The sequence below is a fragment of the Polypterus senegalus genome, chromosome 9 (genome assembly GCF_016835505.1).
Source record: "Polypterus senegalus isolate Bchr_013 chromosome 9, ASM1683550v1, whole genome shotgun sequence".
Lineage (NCBI taxonomy): Eukaryota > Metazoa > Chordata > Cladistia > Polypteriformes > Polypteridae > Polypterus > Polypterus senegalus.
Window position 1 is genome coordinate 94,549,005 of NC_053162.1, and position 21,674 is coordinate 94,570,678.

The 21,674-nt window shown below is 38.5% G+C and overlaps 1 protein-coding gene across 1 annotated transcript in view; it reads left to right on the forward strand.

Moving 5' to 3' along the window:
* cdh13 (cadherin 13, H-cadherin (heart)) overlaps positions 1–21,674 on the forward strand; it is a 1,331,220-nt gene that overhangs the window by 238,116 nt on the left and 1,071,430 nt on the right. The window contains exon 2 of the mRNA XM_039763495.1: positions 15,438–15,549. Coding sequence (XP_039619429.1) covers positions 15,438–15,549 — 112 coding nt within the window. The remainder of the gene's footprint in view (positions 1–15,437; positions 15,550–21,674) is intronic.

A 21,674-nucleotide genomic window follows, 5' to 3' on the forward strand; every position in this document is an offset into this window, starting at 1 on the left:
CATCTTCTTCCATATCTTTCTGTCCTCTGCATCTTGTTTTGTTACACCCATCACCTGCATGTCCTCTCTCATCACATCCATATACCTTCTCTTAGGCCTTACTCTTTTTCTCTTGCCTGGCAGCTCTATCCTTAACATCCTTCTTCCAATATACTCAGCCTCTCTCCTCTGCACATGCCTAAACCCATGCAATTTCGCCTCTCTGACTTTGTCTCCCAACCGTCCAACTTGAGCTGACCCTCTAATGTACTCATTTCTAATCCTATCCATCCTTGTCACACCAATGCAAATCTTAGCATCTTTAACTCTGCTACCTCTAGCTCTGTCTCCTGCTTTCTGGTCAGTGCCACCGTCTCCAACCCATATAACATAGCTGGTCTGACTTAGGGAATCCATTCCCAGATTGGTTTATCCATTCCTGGGAATTCAGGAATCCCGCATGTCATTCCCGGGAATCCCGGGCTTCTGGGGATGACACAGTGCACGGGCATCTCACATGTGAACAGTTTTAGAATGACCAACACTTATTTTTAATAAACCTACTGCAATATGTTGACACCAATAAAAAACTAACCTTATCTACAAGCAGTTCATGCTGTCAGATATGTACATGTATCTAGTTCAGGGGTGCCCACACTTTTTCAGCTTGTGAGCTACTTTTAAAATGACCAGGTCGAAATGATCTACCTACATTAAAAATGCTATATATTTATATATTGCATAGTTTTACTGTCAGATAATGCAAAGAGTACATGACACGTGTTTCGCCCTAATTCTGGGCTCATCAGGTGTACACACTCACTGCTCCCCCTCTCATGGATCGAACCTTGGAAGTCGGCGTCAGAGGCAAAGCCACGGAGTGTGATTCATTTATTTGACAGCATGTAGATCGGGGTAATTACATTCATGGCATTCGTAGTCTGAATCACAATCTGATTGTATGGGTGCATGTGGGATGACCAGTGTGTTAGAAGAAAAGAGATCTCAGACTGGCCGCTCTGTATGTCAATCAAGTGGCAAATGCCATAGGGAGGATATATGATAGATTAACATTTAAAAAAAATTTTTTTGAATGCAACGCGATCTACCTGCACTACCTTTCCGATCTACCGATTGATCGCAAGCGACGTATTGGGCACCCCTGATCTAGTTAGTTGTGGTAATAAGAGCATAGAAAGCACAACGTGTCCAGTGTACGTTCGTCCATGCAAGAGTGCACCTTCGTGCAGGGTACGCCAGCCGCTAAGAAAGCACGCTCTGCCTCCACTGAAGTAGGCGACACAGTCATTAGATACTGATACACTTGTTCTAAACAATGCCCGTGCTTGCCGTTGCTCTGAAACACCACCATTTCAGCTTTTACTGATGCATCCAGTTTCTTGTCATCATTCTGTGATGGCAAGTTTCTTGGCACAGATAATGCGGATGCAACAGACTGACGCATTGCAATTTCAAGTTGTTGTTCAAAGCTGTTGTCTGACAGACGTTAATGAAGTCTGCCCCATCCCAGCATTCGTAAGCTGCAGAGTGTAGACTCCTCCCAGTCCACTGTGCTCAGTCTTAGTGGGAGCCGGGAGACTGACTGCTGCTGGTCTGTTGTGACTGAATTAATCGGCTACACACTACACTGTGGGCTAAAAAACCATGCCATTTAATTATTTTCAACTATAACTCTGTTATTTCTTGATCGATTTTTACACTTTAACACGCTATATATATATATGAACTTGGCCGTTCCCGGTTTCCCAGGAATTACAGCAGTTGCATTCTCGGGAATGCGGGAATGAAAAATGTCCGGGAATCTCGGGCTTCCAGTAATCTTTAGCCCGGGAATGGATTCCCTAGTCTCACTTTCGTACTGTAGACCTTCCCTTTCACTTTTACTGATATCCGTCTGTCACAAATCACTCCTGACACTCTTCTCCACCCATTCCACCCTGACTGCACTCGCTTTTTCACCTCTCTACCACAATCCCCATTACTCTGTACTGTTGATCCCAAGTATTTAAACTCATCCAGTCAGTCCACATAAATATTGAAATATTATAGATAAGCATGTGTTATATATGAGACATATAGAAAATGGCATATCTAACTAATGGCTAAATTATTCTTACGTCTTCAAACTTTCTTTAAAATAAATCTAAAATAGAAATGTTTTATAGGATCCTCCAAAGATTTCATAAAAAGAAAGATTTTCATTACTTTTTTGCTAGGAAACAACAGAACATAGCATGGTATATATCTAAAATGACTGCTTCTAGCCTGTCCCCAGATATTACTGAAAATTCGTGCAGCATAAACTTGGTAAAGTTTGTGATATTCTTATTGGCCATGTTACTTTGCTTGAATTTTTTCTGTATAAAAGTCAGGATGGGTCATTGCGTGAATTGTTTCAGGATGCTAAAGAAGTCTGTTTCCATCCTTTTGGCGTTCCAACCTTAATGTTTTTCATTGCTTATTACACTGATGTAGTCCCCTCTATGATGCAAACTAGTTATGTGTTTTATGGGAACTGCTTTGTGCAAGAGCCAGAGAATGCTGCCAACGTCCCAGAAACAAATAGCTTCAGAAATGAATTAATTCAGTAGGCAATGCGTCCTGAAAATAAACCAAAACTACAATTTATTTATCACACTTACAAATTTCCATCTCAAAAAGTGATGAATGATATAAAATCTCACTCATAAAATGTTCCATCTTCATCAACTCTTCTCCCTGCATCCTCACCATTGCACTGACCTCCCTCTCATTTACACACATATAGTCTGTCTTGTTCCTACTGACCTTCATTCCTCTCCTCTCTAGAGTATGTCTCCACCTCTCCAGGGTGTCCTCAAAGTGCTCCCTACAATTGCTACAGATCACAATGTCATCAGCAAACATCATAATCCACGGGGAATCCTGTCTAATCTCGTCTGTCAACCTGTCCATCACAACTGCAAATAAGAAAGGGTTCAGAGCCGATCCTTGATGTAATCTCACCTCCACCTTGAAAGCATCCGTCACTCCTACCACAAACCTCACCACAGGCACACTTCTCTCATACATATCCTGTAAAACTCTTACATACTTCTCTGCCACTCCCAACTTCCTCATGCAATACCACAACTCCTCTTGAGGCACTGTGTCATATGCTTTCTCCAGTTCCAGAAAGACGCAATGCAACTCCTTCTGGTCTTCTCTATACTTCTCCATCAACACCCTCAGAGCAAACATTGCATCTGTGGTGCTCTTTCTTGGCATGAAACCATATTGCTGCTCACTAATCATCACCTCACTTCTTAACCTAGCTTCCACTAGTATTTCCCATAACTTCATGCTGTGGCTCATCAATTTTATTCCCCTGTAGTTACTACAGTCGTGTACATCCCCCCTTATTCTTAAATATTGGCACCAGTACACTTCTTCTCCACTCCTTAGGCATCCTCTCACTTTGCAAGATTCCATTAAACAATCTGGTTAAAAACTCCACTGCCATCTCTCCTAAACACTTTCATGCTTCCACAGGTATGTCATCTGGACCAACGGCCTTTCCATTCTTCATCCTCTTCATAGCTGTCCTTACTTCCTCCTTGATAATCCGTTGTATTTCCTGATTCACTATCTCCACATCATCCAACCTCTTCTCTCTCTCATTCTCCTCATTCATCAGCCTCTCAAAGTATTCTTTCTATCTGCTCAACACACTCTCCTCATTAGTGAGTACATTTCCATCTTTATCCTTTATTACCCTAACCTGCTGCACATCTTTCCCAGCTCAGTCCCTCTGTCAAGCCAATTGGTACAGGTCCTTTTCTCCCACCTTAGTGTCCAACCTCTCATACAACTCATCATGCGCCTTTTCTTTAGCCTTCACCACCTCTCTCTTCACCTTGTGCCTTATTCCTTGTACTCATGTCTACTTTCTGCATCTCTCTGACTATCCCACTTCTTCTTTGCCATCTTCTTCCTCTGTATACTCTCCTGCACTTTTCCATTCCACAGCCAGGTTTCCTTTTCCTCCTTCCTCTGTCCAGATGTCACGCCAAGCACCCTTCTTGCTGCCACCCTTACTACATTTGCTGTAGTTTCCCAACTGTCTGGTAATTCTTCACTACCACCCAATGCCTGTCTCACCTTCTCCCAGAACTCTACATTGCAGTCTTCCTTTCTCAATTTCCGCCAATTGATCCTTGGCTCTGCCCTCACTCTCTTCCTTTTCTTGATCTCCAACGTTATCGTACAAACCACCATTTTATGCTGCTTTACACTTTCCCCTTTCACCACTTTGCAGTCTTCAGTCTCCTTCAGATTGACTCTTCTGCATAGGATTGAATCTACTTGTGTGCATCTTCCTCCACTCTTGTACGTCACCCTATATTCCTCCCTCTTCTTAAAATACGTATTCACCACAGCCATGTCCATCCTTTTGGCAAAATCCACTTTCCTTTGACCTTCTTCATTCCTCTCCTTTACACCATACCTAACCATCACATCCTCATCTCCTCTGTTCCATTCACCAACATGTCCATAGAAATCCAATGTAATCACCACTTTCTGTCCCTTGAGTACACTGTTCATCACTTCATCCAACTCACTCCAAAAATCTTCTTTCTCATCCATTGCACACAGCACTTGCGGGGCATATGCACTAACAACATTCATCATCACACCTCCAATTTCCAACTTCATAATTATTACTCTATCTGACACACTTTTTACCTCCAAAACACTCTTGACATACTGTTCGTTCAGAATAACCCCTACTCCATTTGTTCTCCTATCCACACCATGATTGAACAATTTGAATCCACCTCCGATTCACCTGGCCTTACTCCCCTTCCATTTAGTCTCTTGCACGCACAATATATCAGCCTTCCTTCTCTCCATCATATCAGCTAACTCTCTCCCCTTACCAGTCATAATGCCAACATTCAAAGTTCCTACCCTCAGTTCCACTCTCTTTACCTTCTTCCTGTCCTCTTGCCCCCGGACACGTCTCCACCCTATTCTTCTCCTTCTTCTTCTTTGTCCAACAGTAGCCCAATTTCCTCCAGCACCCTGTTGACTAACAGTACTGGTGGCGTTTTTTGTTAAACCGGAGCTCGACCGATCCAGTATGGAAATTTGTATTGTTGGCCGCATATTGATTTGCCAAAATTTTACACACGCTTTCTGACGTAACCCTCCCCTTTTATCCGGGCTTGGGACTGGCACAAAGAAACACACTGGTTTGTGCATCTCCTGTGGCTGGGTTCGCTGAATGAAACTTTAGTACTGAAAGGTAATAATAGCAAATGCTTACCTGTAAGCTCAGGCAGTATTTCATAGTGGTTAAGGCTTTGGACTTCAAACCCTGAGGTTGTGAGTTGAAGTTCTGCTTCTAACACTGTGTGACCATGATCAATTCACCTGCCTATGCTCAAGTTAAAAAAAAGAAATATAGCAAAACATTTATCTCTTAAATTTTATAAGTCACTTTGGATAAGGGTAGTAGCCAAAATAAATACATGTAAAATGTACATAGCTGAGCCACTCTTGCACATCATACTCTGTTGAAAGACATATTTTAAATTATTCACCTTACCACTATGGCAAATAACATTCTGAAGTACAGTTTTATTTATATTTATTTATTTAGTTATTATTATTTGAAGTACAGTAGTATTAGTGCTGTAGTTTATTCATTCATCTGTTCACTCTACAGGATTTTAAAGGGTTAAAGACCATGCTGCTAGTATGAGGCACAAAGCAAGAACTAGCCCATTATAGGTAAAGGGTCCTTTTCAAGGCATGTAAACTCACATAATCTAACTGTCACCAATCAATGAAATATGCATACTTTTTAGATAAAATAAGAGTAACAGAACATTCTGAAATGCACTATATCCAATTCAGTGTTAATGTATGAAAGAACCAATTCTAATTGGGAATAAGACAAGAACCAACCTTGGGCGGGGTACTAGTCCACTGCAGAGCTCACTCAAATTGGCCAGTCTAGATTTTCCCAATCACCAAATATACTTCTTCTTGGAATGTGTTGGGGGAAACACCTACATACCTGGGTTGATCTTGCAGTTTCCATACAGACAGAAGATTTGACAAGGAGGTTAAAGCTTGAAACCACTGTGCCACCACGAGATTCAAAATAGAACATCAAGGAGAAGAATAAAAGACAAGATAATACAGGAATATTTGTTTCCAGACTTCTAGCTATCAATTGACTCCACTAACATTCAGTTAATTGGATATTGTGTTACAGATTCAATAATGTGCAATTAGTTCCACATTGAGCCACTTGCCATTGTATACAGTAATGAAAATGATACTGATGCATAACTTTTATATGTACATTTAAAGACATAAGTGTAAAACAGCCAGATAAAGTCGTAAGATAACTTTGTCCTACTTTGATGTTGTCAGAAGAATTGCTACCATAAATGATGTTACATTTCGCAAACAGCCTAGAATATATAATATATATAATATAGTATTTTTTTCAAAGTATAATTTATTTTTAAATTTCCTATTGACGATACACGTTTTCAAACACAAAACTGTTAAACTCTAATTGAAAATGATTTACAGTTAAAAAACACCTTGCTAGACTAACAAAAGCAAATGTACTGTATATGCATAGATATGTACCCAACAGGGGAAATCCATAGTCTATGCCAATAGGAACATAGGGTGAAGAACTAGTGCCACCAGGGGAAGTGCTAATCATGTGGCACCTGGTTTTCATGAAGTCATTTAGGACCCCAGAAGTTATTCTTACTGGATACCCATAAACAGTCATGAGACCAGGTTTTATAGAGCCTTTAATCCTGTGGGCTAGAAGAGATTAGAATTTAGAGGCAGTGGCAGGCTGGCAGGCTCTTGTGCTGGAAGGAATGAAGTTTAGAAAGGTGGACATTGGTGGTTATTTAGGTGAGCAGGTATTATAGTTGGTAGTATAGTGGGATAGAAGTCATTTCATTTGTTAGTACTTTAGCTGTTTCTGTAACTGGATAACATACAGAGAGAGACACATCATGGTGCCACTCTCCTAAAAAAATTCAGTGACCAGAGATGAAATGTTATCCTATTCACTGTCTATGCATATTTGGTGGTCTCCCCAACATAATTATAAGCTCATTTAAGCATTCCTGTTCTATCCCACATCCAGAAAAATGGTATTCTAGGTTGACTGGTGACACTAACGTGGACTAATATGACTATGAAAGTCAGTCTGAGTCTTTGTGTCATCACTGTAGATGATATACTAGTAGAATATAACTAGTAACAGAATAATTTTGGTCAGAAAATTGGTAGATAGATAGATAGATAGATAGATAGATAGATAGATAGATAGATAGATAGATAGATAGATAGATAGATAGATAGATAGATAGATAGATAGATATGTCTTCCACATCCTAGACACTCTTAAATTATGTAAAGAAACATGCAGAAAGCAGACATTTCTAATCACAGCAGAAGCAATATTTGAGAGCATTTTGTTTCGCAAGATCTGGGGAGGTGAAAGGCTATAAAGGTTATAAAGGCTGATTTGTGCACTTTGAATGCTGAAAACTTTATATATTCTATGGGCCTAAACTAAATCCTAGACTGTACAGGTAATTGCCTGAAACTCCACAATGCATTTTGGTCATTAGAGACCCTCTACAGCCCTTGCTGAATGCTGTTAGCTTCCTAAGACGGCAGAAAATTGTTATAATTGATCCAGTGCACTCTGCAGTAAACAGTTTGAAAAGATCTTCTTGAAAATTCTTCAAGAAACTCCTTCATCTATTGTGCAGGCGTTTAATTTGTGCAGGAGAGGATGAGTGTGTCTATAGATCAATAGATTGATAGGTGCTAGGGACTGTTGACTGAATAGAAGAATGTAGAAAATAACACTTTTTGTTAATTTTGCAAAAAGATGTTAATGTCATTTTTCCTTTTCTTCTTTTTCTTCTCGAGCAATACATTACTCTTGGCAAAATTGAGACATCTTCACTAAACTTTCTTGTTATTATTACTGAGTATATCTTTTTATTTATAGATAAGCTGTGCCTGTAAATAACATATGCACACTTTGAATAAGACACAGTCTTATGAGGAAAGTCTCATTTTCACCTGCAGTGTAGGAAACTCACAAAAAAATGTTGTATCAATGAGGATTGGACATATTAAATATAACACTTGTGGAAGCAGCCCGGACACAGACAGGCAGACACCGATGGTTCAAAACCACACACATGTTTATTATACATAAATCCAACTATTTACAAAAGTACCGCACAACCCAGTGCCCCTGCACCAAGCAACCTCAGTCCAGGCTTCTTCCAATGCCTTCATTCACCGCATCCACTCCTCTCCTCCGAGCTCTGTCCACTTCAACCCAACTGCAGCTATAGAATGGAGGGAGGCGGCCCCTTTTCACCCAGACGTGCTCCAGATGCCACCCGCTCCTGGTGTGGCGGAAGTGCTGGCTGAGCACCCAGAAGCACTCCAGGTGTCCCTGGTTTTCCTTCCGCCAGCACCTCCAGGTGTGGTGGAAGTGCTGACATCTAGGGCTCTTCAGGAATCCGGGCGCCCCCTGGTGATGACCACTGGCCCCTATAGGGTTGAGCTTCCAGGCTCTGTTCCCGTGGTCCCCATACCAACCAGGACGGCTGCCCCCTCGTGGTCCGGAGGATAGGTAATCCCTCTTCCGGTCCTTCTGGGTATCCCGGGTGGCTACCGCCCCCAGCTGCTTGCCACACACTTTAAAAAATAAATGCATTAATACAGCATACTGCTAACTGCATTAATTACACATGATTGAAGCTGTCACTTTTTTGTTTTTTCTTTTAGCATACTAGGGGGCTTCGCCCCCTGCTCGCTTCATTTGCCAATCCCTGTGTTTGGTTTTCCGGATACACACTTTTAAGATTTTTTTTTCTTTTAATTGTTGCTATTTCATTAGTTTCACTTTTATTTCAGAACTTCTGTAAAAACAATATTTGGAATCTTTGGAGTCCCAATATGCCAAATCTTTTAAATGAGGTCAGAGAGACATGTGTTTAATGACTTTGTACCATAATTCAGGATAGGTTTCTCTGTTTTGGAATTTTAGCACAGACAAAATGATCTACATCATCAGCAGTTAATAATTTTTTTTGCAAAGTTATCAATAAATTCATGTGAGATAAACCCCGTTTTTGAAATTCTCTGACTTAAACTTCAAAGCCTTACAATATTTACATACTTCTGACATATCACCTATGTCCATATATTCGATCTCTATTCGCCTTTTCGTTATTTCTCCAAGTAATAATTTCTCTTTTTTTGCGCTAATGCAATGTTTACTGTCTTTGTTTTGACACTGTCATTTTTTCTGCTTTCATATTCTATATCTTGCTCAGCATGTGCATCGCGCCTACGTTTTTTTTTTGAGTCTTTTGAATTCCAGTTTTCATTATCCAGTCTCTGCTCTGCATTTGTTTGGCCCCCTTGTTTTTTAACCTCTTTATGACGTTTTACTTTGTTTTCTACTCTGTCTTTTATTTCTGACCTCGCTTTGTCCTGCTTTTTTTTCAATGACACCTGGTCCGTGGTGATTATTTTCCTTTTTTCGAGTAATAATAATAATAATATTTTTTTTGTTTGTGCTACTGCGATCTTTACTTTCTTTTTTTTATACTTTCTAATTTTCCTACTTTCATATTCTTTAACTTTCTTTACATGTGTATTGCGCCAACCTTTTTATTTGAACCTTTCGAATTCCATTGCTTTCATAATCTCTAACCTGCTCTGCATGTGTATAACGCTAACATCTGTAAACGTCTTTATAAAGTTCTACTTTGTCTTTTACTTTTTCTTTTAATTCTGAGCCAGATTGGACGTGCTTTTTTCAATTCCACTTGTTCTGGGTTGATAATTACTTTCCTTATTTTCTGAATTTGCACCTAGATTATTCATTTTCTTTTTTGCTCTTTTTTCTCTCCAATGCTTTTGAGTCTCTTTTCTCTGTGCAGCTTTCTTCTTCGCTTAGTCGTTGAAGTTTCGTTTATAACGTATTGTCCTTATATGCTTTATATGCACTGAGACCCTGGATCTGTGTGTGCTCATATCCTTTAGATGACTGAATGTTTTGCTGCCCGTGGTCTTATTTGATATTGGTTGTAAGTAGGGGGTGTCTTGCAAGAATCTCATGTTCTATGTCATCGTGAGACGATCCTGGGTCAAACTCTTGGCACAAAGTATCATGTTTAAGGTCCCCGCGAGATGCTCTGTGGCCATTCTTTTTTGTCTCAGGGGTCTTTTTAGTGTCTTCCATGATCTTAACGTGAAGATCACATTAGATATCTTTCTCTCCCAGGATTTTTTTTTATAATAGAGAGAGAAATAAATTATTCATTTTTTTCATTGAAGAAGAGTATGTTTTAAAGTGTATTTTCCTATTTTTTCTGTTTACTTAGACTTGATGGATGTGTTACATTAGTGTGAAACATAAAGTAATAAAGTAATAAATGGGGAAAATTCTGAAGGGTATACATAAATCACATGTATAGAGCATACATGTGTGCATTGTACACTAAATATGACCTAGAAAGTGCCATTACTGTGGTATCCCATATTCAGGAATACTTTCATCTTGTAATTTCATGGGAGAATTACAGGATATTTTTCTATGAACTACTCCCCTTTTCAAATATGCTATACATTATCTTTAAAAAGGGGGACCGGAGGGTGTGTTCCAACTATAGAGGGATCACACTCCTCAGCCTCCCTGGAAAAGTCTATTCGGGGGTTCTGGAGAGGAGGGTCCGTCCGATAGTCGAACCTCGGATTCAGGAGGAACAGTGTGGTTTTCGTCCTGGTCGTGGAACAGTGGACCAGCTCTTCACCCTTAGCAGAGTCCTGGAGGGTGCATGGGAGTTTGCCCGACCGGTCTACATGTGTTTTGTGGACTTGGAAAAGGCATTCGACCGTGTCCCTCGGGGAATCCTGTGGGGGGTGCTCTGGGAGTATGGGGTACCGGACCCCCTGATAAGAGCTGTTCGGTCTCTGTACAACCGGTGTCAGAGCTTGGTCCGCATTGCCGGCAGTAAGTCGAGCCCGTTTCCAGTGAGAGTTGGACTCCGCCAGGGCTGCCCTTTGTCACCGATTCTGTTCATAACTTTATGGACAGAATTTCTAGGCGCAGCCAGGGTGTTGAAGGGGTCCGGTTTGGTGGACTCAGGATTGGGTCACTGCTTTTTGCAGATGATGTTGTCCTGTTTGCTTCATCAGGCCGTGATCTTCAGCTCTCTCTGGATCGGTTCGCAGCTGAGTGTGAAGCGGCTGGGATGAGAATCAGCACCTCCAAATCCGAGAGCATGGTCCTCAGCCGGAAAAGGGTGGAGTGCCCTCTCAGGGTTGGAGGAGAGATCCTGCCCCAAGTGGAGGAGTTCAAGTATCTCGGGGTCTTGTTCACGAGTGAGGGAAGAATGGAGCGTGAGATCGACAGGCGGATCGGTGCGGCATCCGCAGTGATGCGGGCTCTGTATCGGTCTGTCGTGGTGAAAAAGGAGCTGAGCCGTAAGGCAAAGCTCTCAATTTACCAGTCGATCTACGCTCCTACCCTCACCTATGGTCATGAGCTATGGGTAGTGACCGAAAGAACAAGATCTGAATACAAGCGGCTGAAATGAGTTTCCTCCGCAGGGTGTCTGGGCTTTCCCTTAAAGATAGGGTGAGAAGTCATCCAGGAGAGGCTCAGAGTAGAGCCACTGCTCCTCCGCATCGAGAGGAGTCAGATGAGGTGGCTCGGGCATCTGATCAGGATGCCTCCTGGACGCCTCCCTGGTGAGGTGTTCCGGCACGTCCAACCGGGAGGAGGCCCCGGGGAAGACCCAGGACACGCTGGAGGGACTATGTCTCCCGGCTGGCCTGGGAACGCCTTGGGATTCTCCCGGAAGAGCTGGAAGAAGTGGCCAGGGAGAGGGAAGTCTGGGCCTCTCTGCTTAAGCTGCTACTCCCGCGACCTGACCTCGGATAAGCGGAATCTATGCTATTTTCTATTTTTCCTTAAGATTACCCTTTTGAAGACATTTCCTATACTATGTTCAAGTATTTTAAGAAAATTGGGCAACTGTAAATCATCATCAAGTAAACATTAACAGACTCCATACTTTTTGTTTTTGTACCTCCTGAACTGGTGCAATTGTTAATGCCTACTAACATGATTCAAGGTCAGTGGGAAGGATTCCTAAATTGTATATGATCAAGAAACATGATCAGAATGCAGGATGACTATGTCAATTGTGACACAGTATCTTTTACTACACCTATCTTGTAGATTTCAAGATAGTTGTCCGTGATTGGTGTGTGATGAAGTTTGTCTATCTTCATGTCTGCATTGTCTATATAATTAGTCTGCCTTTGTTTCCAAAAAAATACTTTTAACATTGATTAAAAACTTTCAAGTAACACGCATTATTTAGTGTACTAATGAATTGCACTGCTGTTATGATGTGTGTTAAGGGTCCGTGGCTATGTACAGGTTTTAACTTAAAACTGTGTGTTTCTGGTTCTATGTATGTGGCTGCTGAGTGTTCAATGTGGATTACTGGTTAACAGCCAGTTGATTGGTACAGCTGTCCAACATTGACACTACACAGATTGTAATTAGGATGTTGCATCCACAAGGAGTACAAAAGGAGCCTGAGTGGGCTAGAAGGGGGATCTATGGAAAAAACAAGTTGCAAGAAAAGGAAAGCAGAATCAGGAGTGTGAGCCAGCACAGACAAAAGGAGGCAGACTGGTCAGTGGCCCGACAAAGGAATGCTGCTCTAGGGGCAGGTTGTGACTGAGTGCACCAGAGGTCCAACTGGGCCTCAGATTGGTGGCAGTATAATGGAGGTCTGGCTCCAAGTATCCCAGCATCCTGGCTAAGGTGGCTGGGATGAGTTTTGGAGAGAGAGACCACAGTTATTGGCATGTCAGCTAGGCTACAAGATCTAAGAAGGGTGAGCTGGGGAGATGATGGAGAAAGATTCAGGCAGGAGGCTGGCAGGAGGTTAGGAACTCAATGGCTGACCATTTTATAATTGGATTTTAACTTGTTTATTGTTTTTTTCTTTTATTCTGCCACACTGAACAGTTTTTTATTATGGATTTTTTTTTGAGAGAAGACTATACTGCATTTTCTTTGAAATGATTTGTTCGAATGAAACCATTTTTCTGTGGCACTTTTTTGCACATTTTCACCTTCTCAGTGCAGAGAAGTATTCCAGTTGCAGGCAACCCAGACATCACAACTGTATTCTTTAATATTTCCTTAATTTAAGTAAGGAATTAAACTTGATGATATTGTTTTTTATGATTATATTACTAAAGAACTCTCCAATAGACTGTCATATTTAGGTTTATTTTGTGCCTAATATAGAAGAGATCTGTATCACCCAATGTATATATCAAACTTCCTTAATTTTGGATTATCTAAAGAAAAACATAGTCTGGATTTAAAGTTTCCAGTCCACCTGATGAATATACAGTAATGAGTAATGTAGACGGAGGCGCAGTGGTAGCGCTGCTGCCTCGCAGTTAGGAGACCCGGGTTCGCTTCCCGGGTCCTCCCTGCGTGGAGTTTGTATGTTCTCCCCTTGTCTGCGTGGGTTTCCTCCGGGCACTCCGGTTTCCTCCCACAATCCAAAGACATGCAGGTTAGGTGGATTGGCGATTCTAAATTGGCCCTAGTGTGTGCTTGGTGTGTGAGTGTGTTTGTGTGTGTCCTGCGGTGGGTTGGCACCCTGCCCAGGATTGGTTCCTGCCTTGTGCCCTGTGTTGGCTGGGATTGGCTCCAGCAGACCCCCGTGACCCTGTATTCGGATTCAGCGGGTTAGACAATGGATGGATGGAATAATGTAGGTCCATTTTTTTAACATGAAGGATTCTTCAGCTTGCAGTACAAATGTGGTAGATAAATAACACAACAGATAAATAAAAATGAACTAATTTTTGCATATATTGAAAATTTACAAGTGGCCCTCTTAAATTACATTAGAAGTAAGGCTTGTTAACTGGCATGTTTAATATTAACTGTTTTAAATTACTTTTCTTTAATATTGTACTGTATCTTTGGTTGTTAATATTCACTTCATTTGACTCTTTGCATATTTATCTGAAGTCCACCTGTAATCTGCTTCACTTAACAGTACCATAATTTACTGTGAAATAAGATTAGTGTTATGAGTAATACTAGTGGAAGACTGGCTGTTTAAGGTGACATTTGCCTCTACAGGGGACACATACTGTAAATTATTATATTTTAAAATGGCAATGCCTTGATTAATTACAGTCATGTGCATGTTCTTTGATGGATGTGACACTTGTTTAATATTTATGTTTCGGTCACATGTCTATCTATCTATCTATCTATCTATCTATCTATCTATCTTAAATTATGGATTTTCATAGTGGCCAGCAAGTGTTATAACTAGAAAAATATATTAGTCTTATCATCTCTATTGAAATCTTCATCTGACCAGTGTGTGGAGTTAATATATTCTCCAAATGTCAGTTTTCTTCAGATACTGAAACTTCTCAATGTTATGCAATTTTTCTTAATTAAAGATGCTAAATGCAAACCATACTAGTGAGTGTGCTTGTGTGCCCTTTAAAGGTCAATGGTTCTACCCAGATATGGTTTCAGCTTTGTTCCCCTTTCCCACTACAACCTAGTAATGGATAGAACGCATTAAAAAATACACCAAAACTAAAGCAAACCTTAAGCAAGCTGAATTTTCTGTGCTGGTACTTTTTGCAGATGTTTATTATCTTGAAATGATTGTAACTATTGAAGGAAAGAATGTGTTATAAAACCACAAGATAATACAAGAAACATAAGTGTCTCTGTATAATCTGAAAATGTCAAGTGGCCAGCAGTTTGTCTGTTCTTACTTCCTTTCTACACTTGGTGGGCTTTGCAATAATTTTAAATTTAAAAGTTAAGGTTTCTACAATGAATACTGGAGACATCAATTAGAATTTACCAAAGAATAAGATTTTTAATCCTATACTTCAAAAACAATAGAGAGAAATTTGGATTCTGAAGATAACAGTGCCCTTAGATTTGACAGCTGACTGCGACAAACAATCAGATAAGGAATATACAGTACTTCAAGACTCATTTTACCTTTGTTTAGGCCAGTTAAAGAAAGTACTCAATATGTAGACGCATTCTACAATATACTGTATCATAAATCTCACCTATAGTTGCAACTAAGTGATTAAATGATTTTGATTAACTTGTTTGTAATTTTTCCTACACTCTTTGAGTATGTGTGGGGACTTGTGTTTCAGACAGGGTTTGTACCCAATATCATTAAGAAAGAGAGCCTAAGGAGTCCTTTAGTATATTTAGTTAGACCTATTTGCATGAAATGAAAATATGAAAGACAATCTGATTTTCCATCATTAAGAAATTCTCTTTGCTTTTTCAGGTCATTCTGGTAATTAAAGCACAGGACACTGAATGCATACCAGGATTTCAGGAGAAAACCTATCAATTAGAATATGACTTGGGATTCAGAAAGGAAGAAGGACTACTGAAAGGTAATTTGCTGATTTTCGACATGGCAAAAGGGTTCTAGTGGTATAAAGGAAATGAACTGACATTTCAATAATCAGTTGTTCAGTTGAGATAAATATTCACTTACATTGCCTTTCTTCAATTAACACAAATGTGAGGGACATGATGTGTAAGTGACCCTTTCAAAACTGGCATGGAGTAGGTGGATTTAAATTGAACATTTTAGTCACTGTAATTAAGACAATGTGTAAGGATGTGCCCTTTACAATTTTTATCAGAAAAGTGGAACAAAAGGATAGAAAAAAACACAAAATGAAAGGTATAATCTAACATTAACATTTTCTAGATTTTTTTTTTTTTTCAAAAATAAAAATACAATTATTCTATTCTCTAATCATTCTATTTGAAAAGTGTTTTATGAAATAGCTAGAAATTGGTGCCAAATGACAGCTTATTTATTTTTCTTACCACTGATATTTTTAATTTCTAATGTCTTTAATTAAGGCAAATATTGGTACAATTCTCAAATGTATTTTAAATACTTTAGAAGTGAACACAGTACGAAATGTTGTATTTCCTTTGCAAACATTGCACAATTTCAAACTAAGGATTCCAGTCAATTCAAAAATAATTTTAATTTAAAGTATATGCTAATTTGCTACAGTTAGTAAGCTATAATTATATTCCCAATGTAAACTCCATAAAATATAAAGAATGCATTAGCTTTTTTTACATTGAGATTTCTCTGTGTTTCCTGCAAATTGTCCTATGTTTGTGCTTTGCCTCTATTCTTGTACATTTTCTGTTCTTTGGGATTTGCAGCATGTTCTATAGGTGAAATGAAATATGCTATAATGATTATTATAACATGTTGAGAATTAGAGGTCAGAAAAGAAAATGTGTTTCTGTAGTAAAAATGAAATGATCAGAACTCCTTGCTAGAGAGAGGAGAGATTTCTCTAGCTCAACTGGCTAAAATGGCTATACACTGCACTCTGAACCTAGCAACCCAAGCTCACGGTCAGTAACTCCAGATGAGGACACGGAACCAAGAGGGGAGCACCTGACGGAATTTCTCACCAGTGACAGGACCTATAATGCTGCATGTTCATAGCCTGACCTTTTAAATCCATTGAATCTTCCATGTGTTTCCAGCATTATGCTTATAATGGCTTTCTTTTTGCCTACCTCAGCAATGTAAAAGGTGGGCTAAGGCTGAAAGATGTATGTCCCGTGAGCATCCTACCATGAACTCAATGAATGTATGAAGTATTGTCATATTTTATTTGCTCTCATCTTAAAATGCCAAGTAATGAACAGTTCTTAATTATGGTTCTCCAAAAAGACACTCCCAAGAAAGCAATTGGTCTGCTGATTATAAGATGGCAAAAATCTTTAAATTTCCTGAGAAACTGGAAAGTTACCTCAACATTTAAAGTTAAAGTCATAGTTAAGTTTTAAAGTTTAAACAAAGTGAGTGGGCAGTTTGTATTATTCATTGTTTCATATATTTTTTAATTTTGTTTTTACCACACTTGCAATGCATTAGTGCTTTTATGATGCCGCTCTTTGAGATGAAATCATTTCTGTCCACCATTTATTGTTTATTCATTTAAAATGCAGCTTCAGTAGTTCTAAAGAATTCTACAGAAGTATTAGTATTACATTGTGAATTATTCACTTCTGAGAATGCATTTTCGAATAATTATTTTTTTAATACTTTAAAATTATTGAGGGTTTTTATTTAAAAATCCAGTACAGGCTGTCATAGAGTATTTCATGTATACATTATTACTACATTTTGAATCATTTCCTTCTGGGAATACACTTTTTTCACATTATTTTATTTAATACTTTTAAAATTATGTAGAATTAAAGTGTGCTGCAGAAATCATTTGCTCATTCACAAATCCCTTGTCAAGACATAATCTATAAGGAGTACAATCAAACAATTCTTAACCATTAAAGAAAGATTATATTAAATGCTGCAAAGGATATAAAATAGGGAGAAAACACACCGTCAAATGGCTTGTGTTGCATTCGATTTAATTAGTAAAGTGCCTTTTCACTTTCATTATGACAAAATGTGCCTAATCATCGAAGTGAAAAAAGCCTTTTACAAGCAAAAGCAAAAAAAAAAAAAGATGTACACACTTTCACACCTTAAATACAGTGCCAATTATGAATGTTACCCCACTACTTACCAACCTCACACTGGCAGTTCTTAATAAACAACATACTCAACATCTTAAGCTGTTTCTGTATGTATGAATTGTTCATGTTTTCACATTCTGTTTCCTAGTGACATTGATTTTAAATGTAATGACATTAAATTACAATTAAATTTTAAAGATGTCTGATAAATTATGTTGATTGTGCAGTGCCAGTAACACTTGTCACATTTTCCTGTACTCTGCAATGCCACATGCACTCTGCTTGTCCCTGTACATCCCCAGTAGCATGCCTTGAGCAAACTTTGAGGAAAATTCAGTATGAAAGTGAAAATTTAAAATATTTACATTATGAACGCCTATATTGTCTTCCTTGCAACTGTTGCAATTGATGCGTCAAATTAGTTCAGAATTTTGTTATCTCTCCATGAAATGAAAATAGTTTGTGGGCAATTGCTTTTAACATAACACAAATAAACTGACACAGTAATATCTATCTATCTATCTATCTATCTATCTATCTATCTATCTATCTATCTATCTATCTATCTATCTATCAAACTGACAGCACATTTTCAATTATGAGACTATATCTTTCAGCATTTTCAACATTACCTTTATGTGATTTATTATGCGTAATTATAACAATGTGAAATAAATGCAACATAGCACCCTCTATAGTAAGCAATATTCCATATAGCTTTCTTGGGAGTATTTCACAACTAGAAAGCTGTAGTTAAGTTCTTTACAATTAAAACACAGACAGATAAAGTTATAGGTTAAGACAGGTTATCCTCCAGGCACAGTGAAATTGAATTGGCAGTCTTGAGGTTTACAGTCCAATGCCTTAGCATCTAGGCCACACTGCCAATCGAAAAGAATTCAATGTCAAGTCTCCAGTCACTGTCTTCTTGACTCAAATACAGCACTTTAGCATTCACTCAGAGTAAGAATTGAAAACTTTTATTCTCAAGAGTCATTATAGTTCTCTGATTTCAATTCTAAACATCTCTTCGTTCATTTAATTGAACCTATTAAAGCCTTAATCCAGTTCTTGAATTAAAAATTTAATTACCCCTATTAAACTTATAGTAGAATGGTACTTCATGGGAGAAATTATGAAATCCTGACCTGGATCCTTATTTTAAATTCAAAAGAGCACATTAGTGCTTAAATTTACCAGTTGTAAGCTGATTTTTAAAGCAATTTGAAGTCACCTTTCTGTGTGGTCAATGCTTTGCAAAATGTAAATTGCCAAATGCACTCTGATACTCTTTACCATGTAGCTCTGTTATCTTGTTAGCTGGGGCACTGCATTTAAATGCATATTGCCTAGCCATGCTGTAAATGATGTTTTTGAAGCATTTTATTCAAGCAGTTTGCTGTTTTCAAAACTGTTGGACTCCCTGAAGCATTACATAGAAGAAATTTAACAATCAGTTGCTCTTTATCCCTACATTGCCATTAAAACTTTCTCTTTGCTCCGTCAGTATACCACAGTACATACTATGCATTCATATTTATATTTTCCTTTCAAGTAACATTTAAAATACTATTTGATTCAGTTGAAATTGCAAAGTCCTCACAGCTTTATTAAATGCCATTCTTTAGCTTTCATCACACATTAAAGATTTGTCTCTTTCTTTGACAATTTCCATATTCTACAGTACAGATTAGAAACTGTAATATTTAGAGATGCAATCTGTACATACAAACTGACCCAAAGGAATTCTGTCTACTTTTTCTATCATTTCACATTTTATCGAATTCCGTTATTATTTACTTCTATTTGCCATTTTCTTTTAAGTTGATAATGAGTGCCATATATGATGTACCTAGTTTTTTTCCTTGGGTTTCCTAAAAGTCTCAAAAGGCTCAAAATTTAACTGAGTGTTTTTTAAAAAATGCATTTAGAATAATACAAGAAGCTTACCCATGTTGTATCTGGAGATTAGAACCAGGAGAAAGTAAATTAAAAGTTACACAGTTTTCGCAAAGTGAAAAGATAGAGACAATATCTTTTTTTTCTTTATTGACACAGATGGTCATTTTAAGGGAGGGACTCCTCAAGAAAGTGTTTTTACATACATCTCTAATACAAACCCCTCCTTTTCATTTATTTTGATCACAAAGAAATACTGTCTTTTTCCAATGTAAGGAGCCCATTTTCTAACTATAATCTACTAATATGTCTTTACTTAATAGAGCCTTAACCATATGGGATGCTTAGGAATATCATGAAGATTAAATGGAGTAAGGTCCATAAGCCTTTGGATAGGAGCACAATTTTCATAATTTTGGCTCTGTACACCACCACAATGGTTTTGAAATAAAGCAATCATTATGTGATTGAAGCATTGACTTTCAGCTTTAATTCAAGGGGTTTAACAAAAATACTGTATGAGCTACTTTGAAAAGACAGACATTTTTATACATGGTCCCCCATTTTCAGGGGCTTAAAAGTATTTGGACAAACTAACAATCATAAATATAATGATAATTTTCAATACAGTATTTGGTTGAAACTCCTTTACAGTCAATGACGGCTTGAAGCTAAGAGCCCATGGCCAACTACAAGTGCTTGGTTTCCACTCTAGTGATACTTTGCTTGGCATTTACTGCAGCTGTTTTCAGTTGCTTCTTGTTCATTGGACTTTCTGCCATCAGTTTTGTCTTTAGCAAGTGGAATACTTCTCCAGTTATGTTGAGGTAATTTGATTGACTTGACCTTTGAAAAATAGTCCACTACTTTATGTTGAAAATCACTGTTTGCTCAGTGTCCTTCTGTACTGTGAAGCACTGTACTGTGAAGTCCTCACAGGTGGCGGAGTGATAGTGCTGCTGCTTTGCAGTAGAGACTGTGGAAGATGATGGGTGCGCTTCCCGGTTCCTCCCTGTGTGGATAGCGCTTTGAGTACTGAGAAAAGCACTATATAAATATAATGAATTATTATTATTATTAAGCATTGTCCTGTCAGTTTTGAAGCATTTGGCTTAAATCTCAGCAGATAGTATAGCCCTGAACACTAAAGAATTCATCCAGCTACTTCTGCCAGCAGTCATATCATCAATTAACACTAGTGACTGACTTCCGTTGGCGGTCAGGAATGCCCATGCTATAAAGCTGCCTCCACCATCTTTCACAGATGATATGGTAAGCTTTAGATCATGAGCCATTCTTTTTCTTCTTCATACTCTTTTCTTCCCATCATTCTGGTACATATTGATCTAGCTTCCTTTGTCCAAAGAAAATTGTTCCGGAACTGGACAGGTTTTTAAAAAATGATTTCTGGCAAAGTCTAATCTGCCCTTACTATGCTTGAGGTGTGCCAGTGGTTTGCACTTTGTGTTAAACCTTCTATATTTACTTTAATGGAGTTTTCTCTTGATTGTAGACTTTGGTAATAATAGGTCTCTACTTCATGCAATCACCCAGCACAGTTGTCATCCGTGATTGTCCAGGCATTCTAGAGTTGCCAAGTTCACCAATGTGTTCCTTCTTTTTAAAACTGTACCAAATGGTTGATTTGATCAGTCCTTGTGTCTCTGCTGTCTCTCTAAAGGGTTTGTTTTGTTTTCTCAGCCTAATGATGGTCTGTTTTTACTTGCACGGACAGCTCTTTGGACCTTATATTAAGTTCACAGCAACAGCTTCCAAATGCAAATTCAATACTGGAAATCAAATCCAGACCTTTTACCTGTTAAATAGTTGATGATATAATGAGGGAACTCAGTCATTCTCAATCAATTGACCATAAACTTTTGACCCCCTGTAAATGGGGTGCTATGCAGAAAAATGTCTGTTGTTCCTAAATGGCTCTTACAATATGTTTTTTAAACCCTTTGATTTAAATCTGAAAGTCTACACTTCAGTCATATATGATTGCTTCATTTCAAATCCATTGTGGTGGTGTATAGAGCCAAAACTATGAAAACTGTGTCACTGTCCAAATACTTAAGGACCTGATGGCATAACG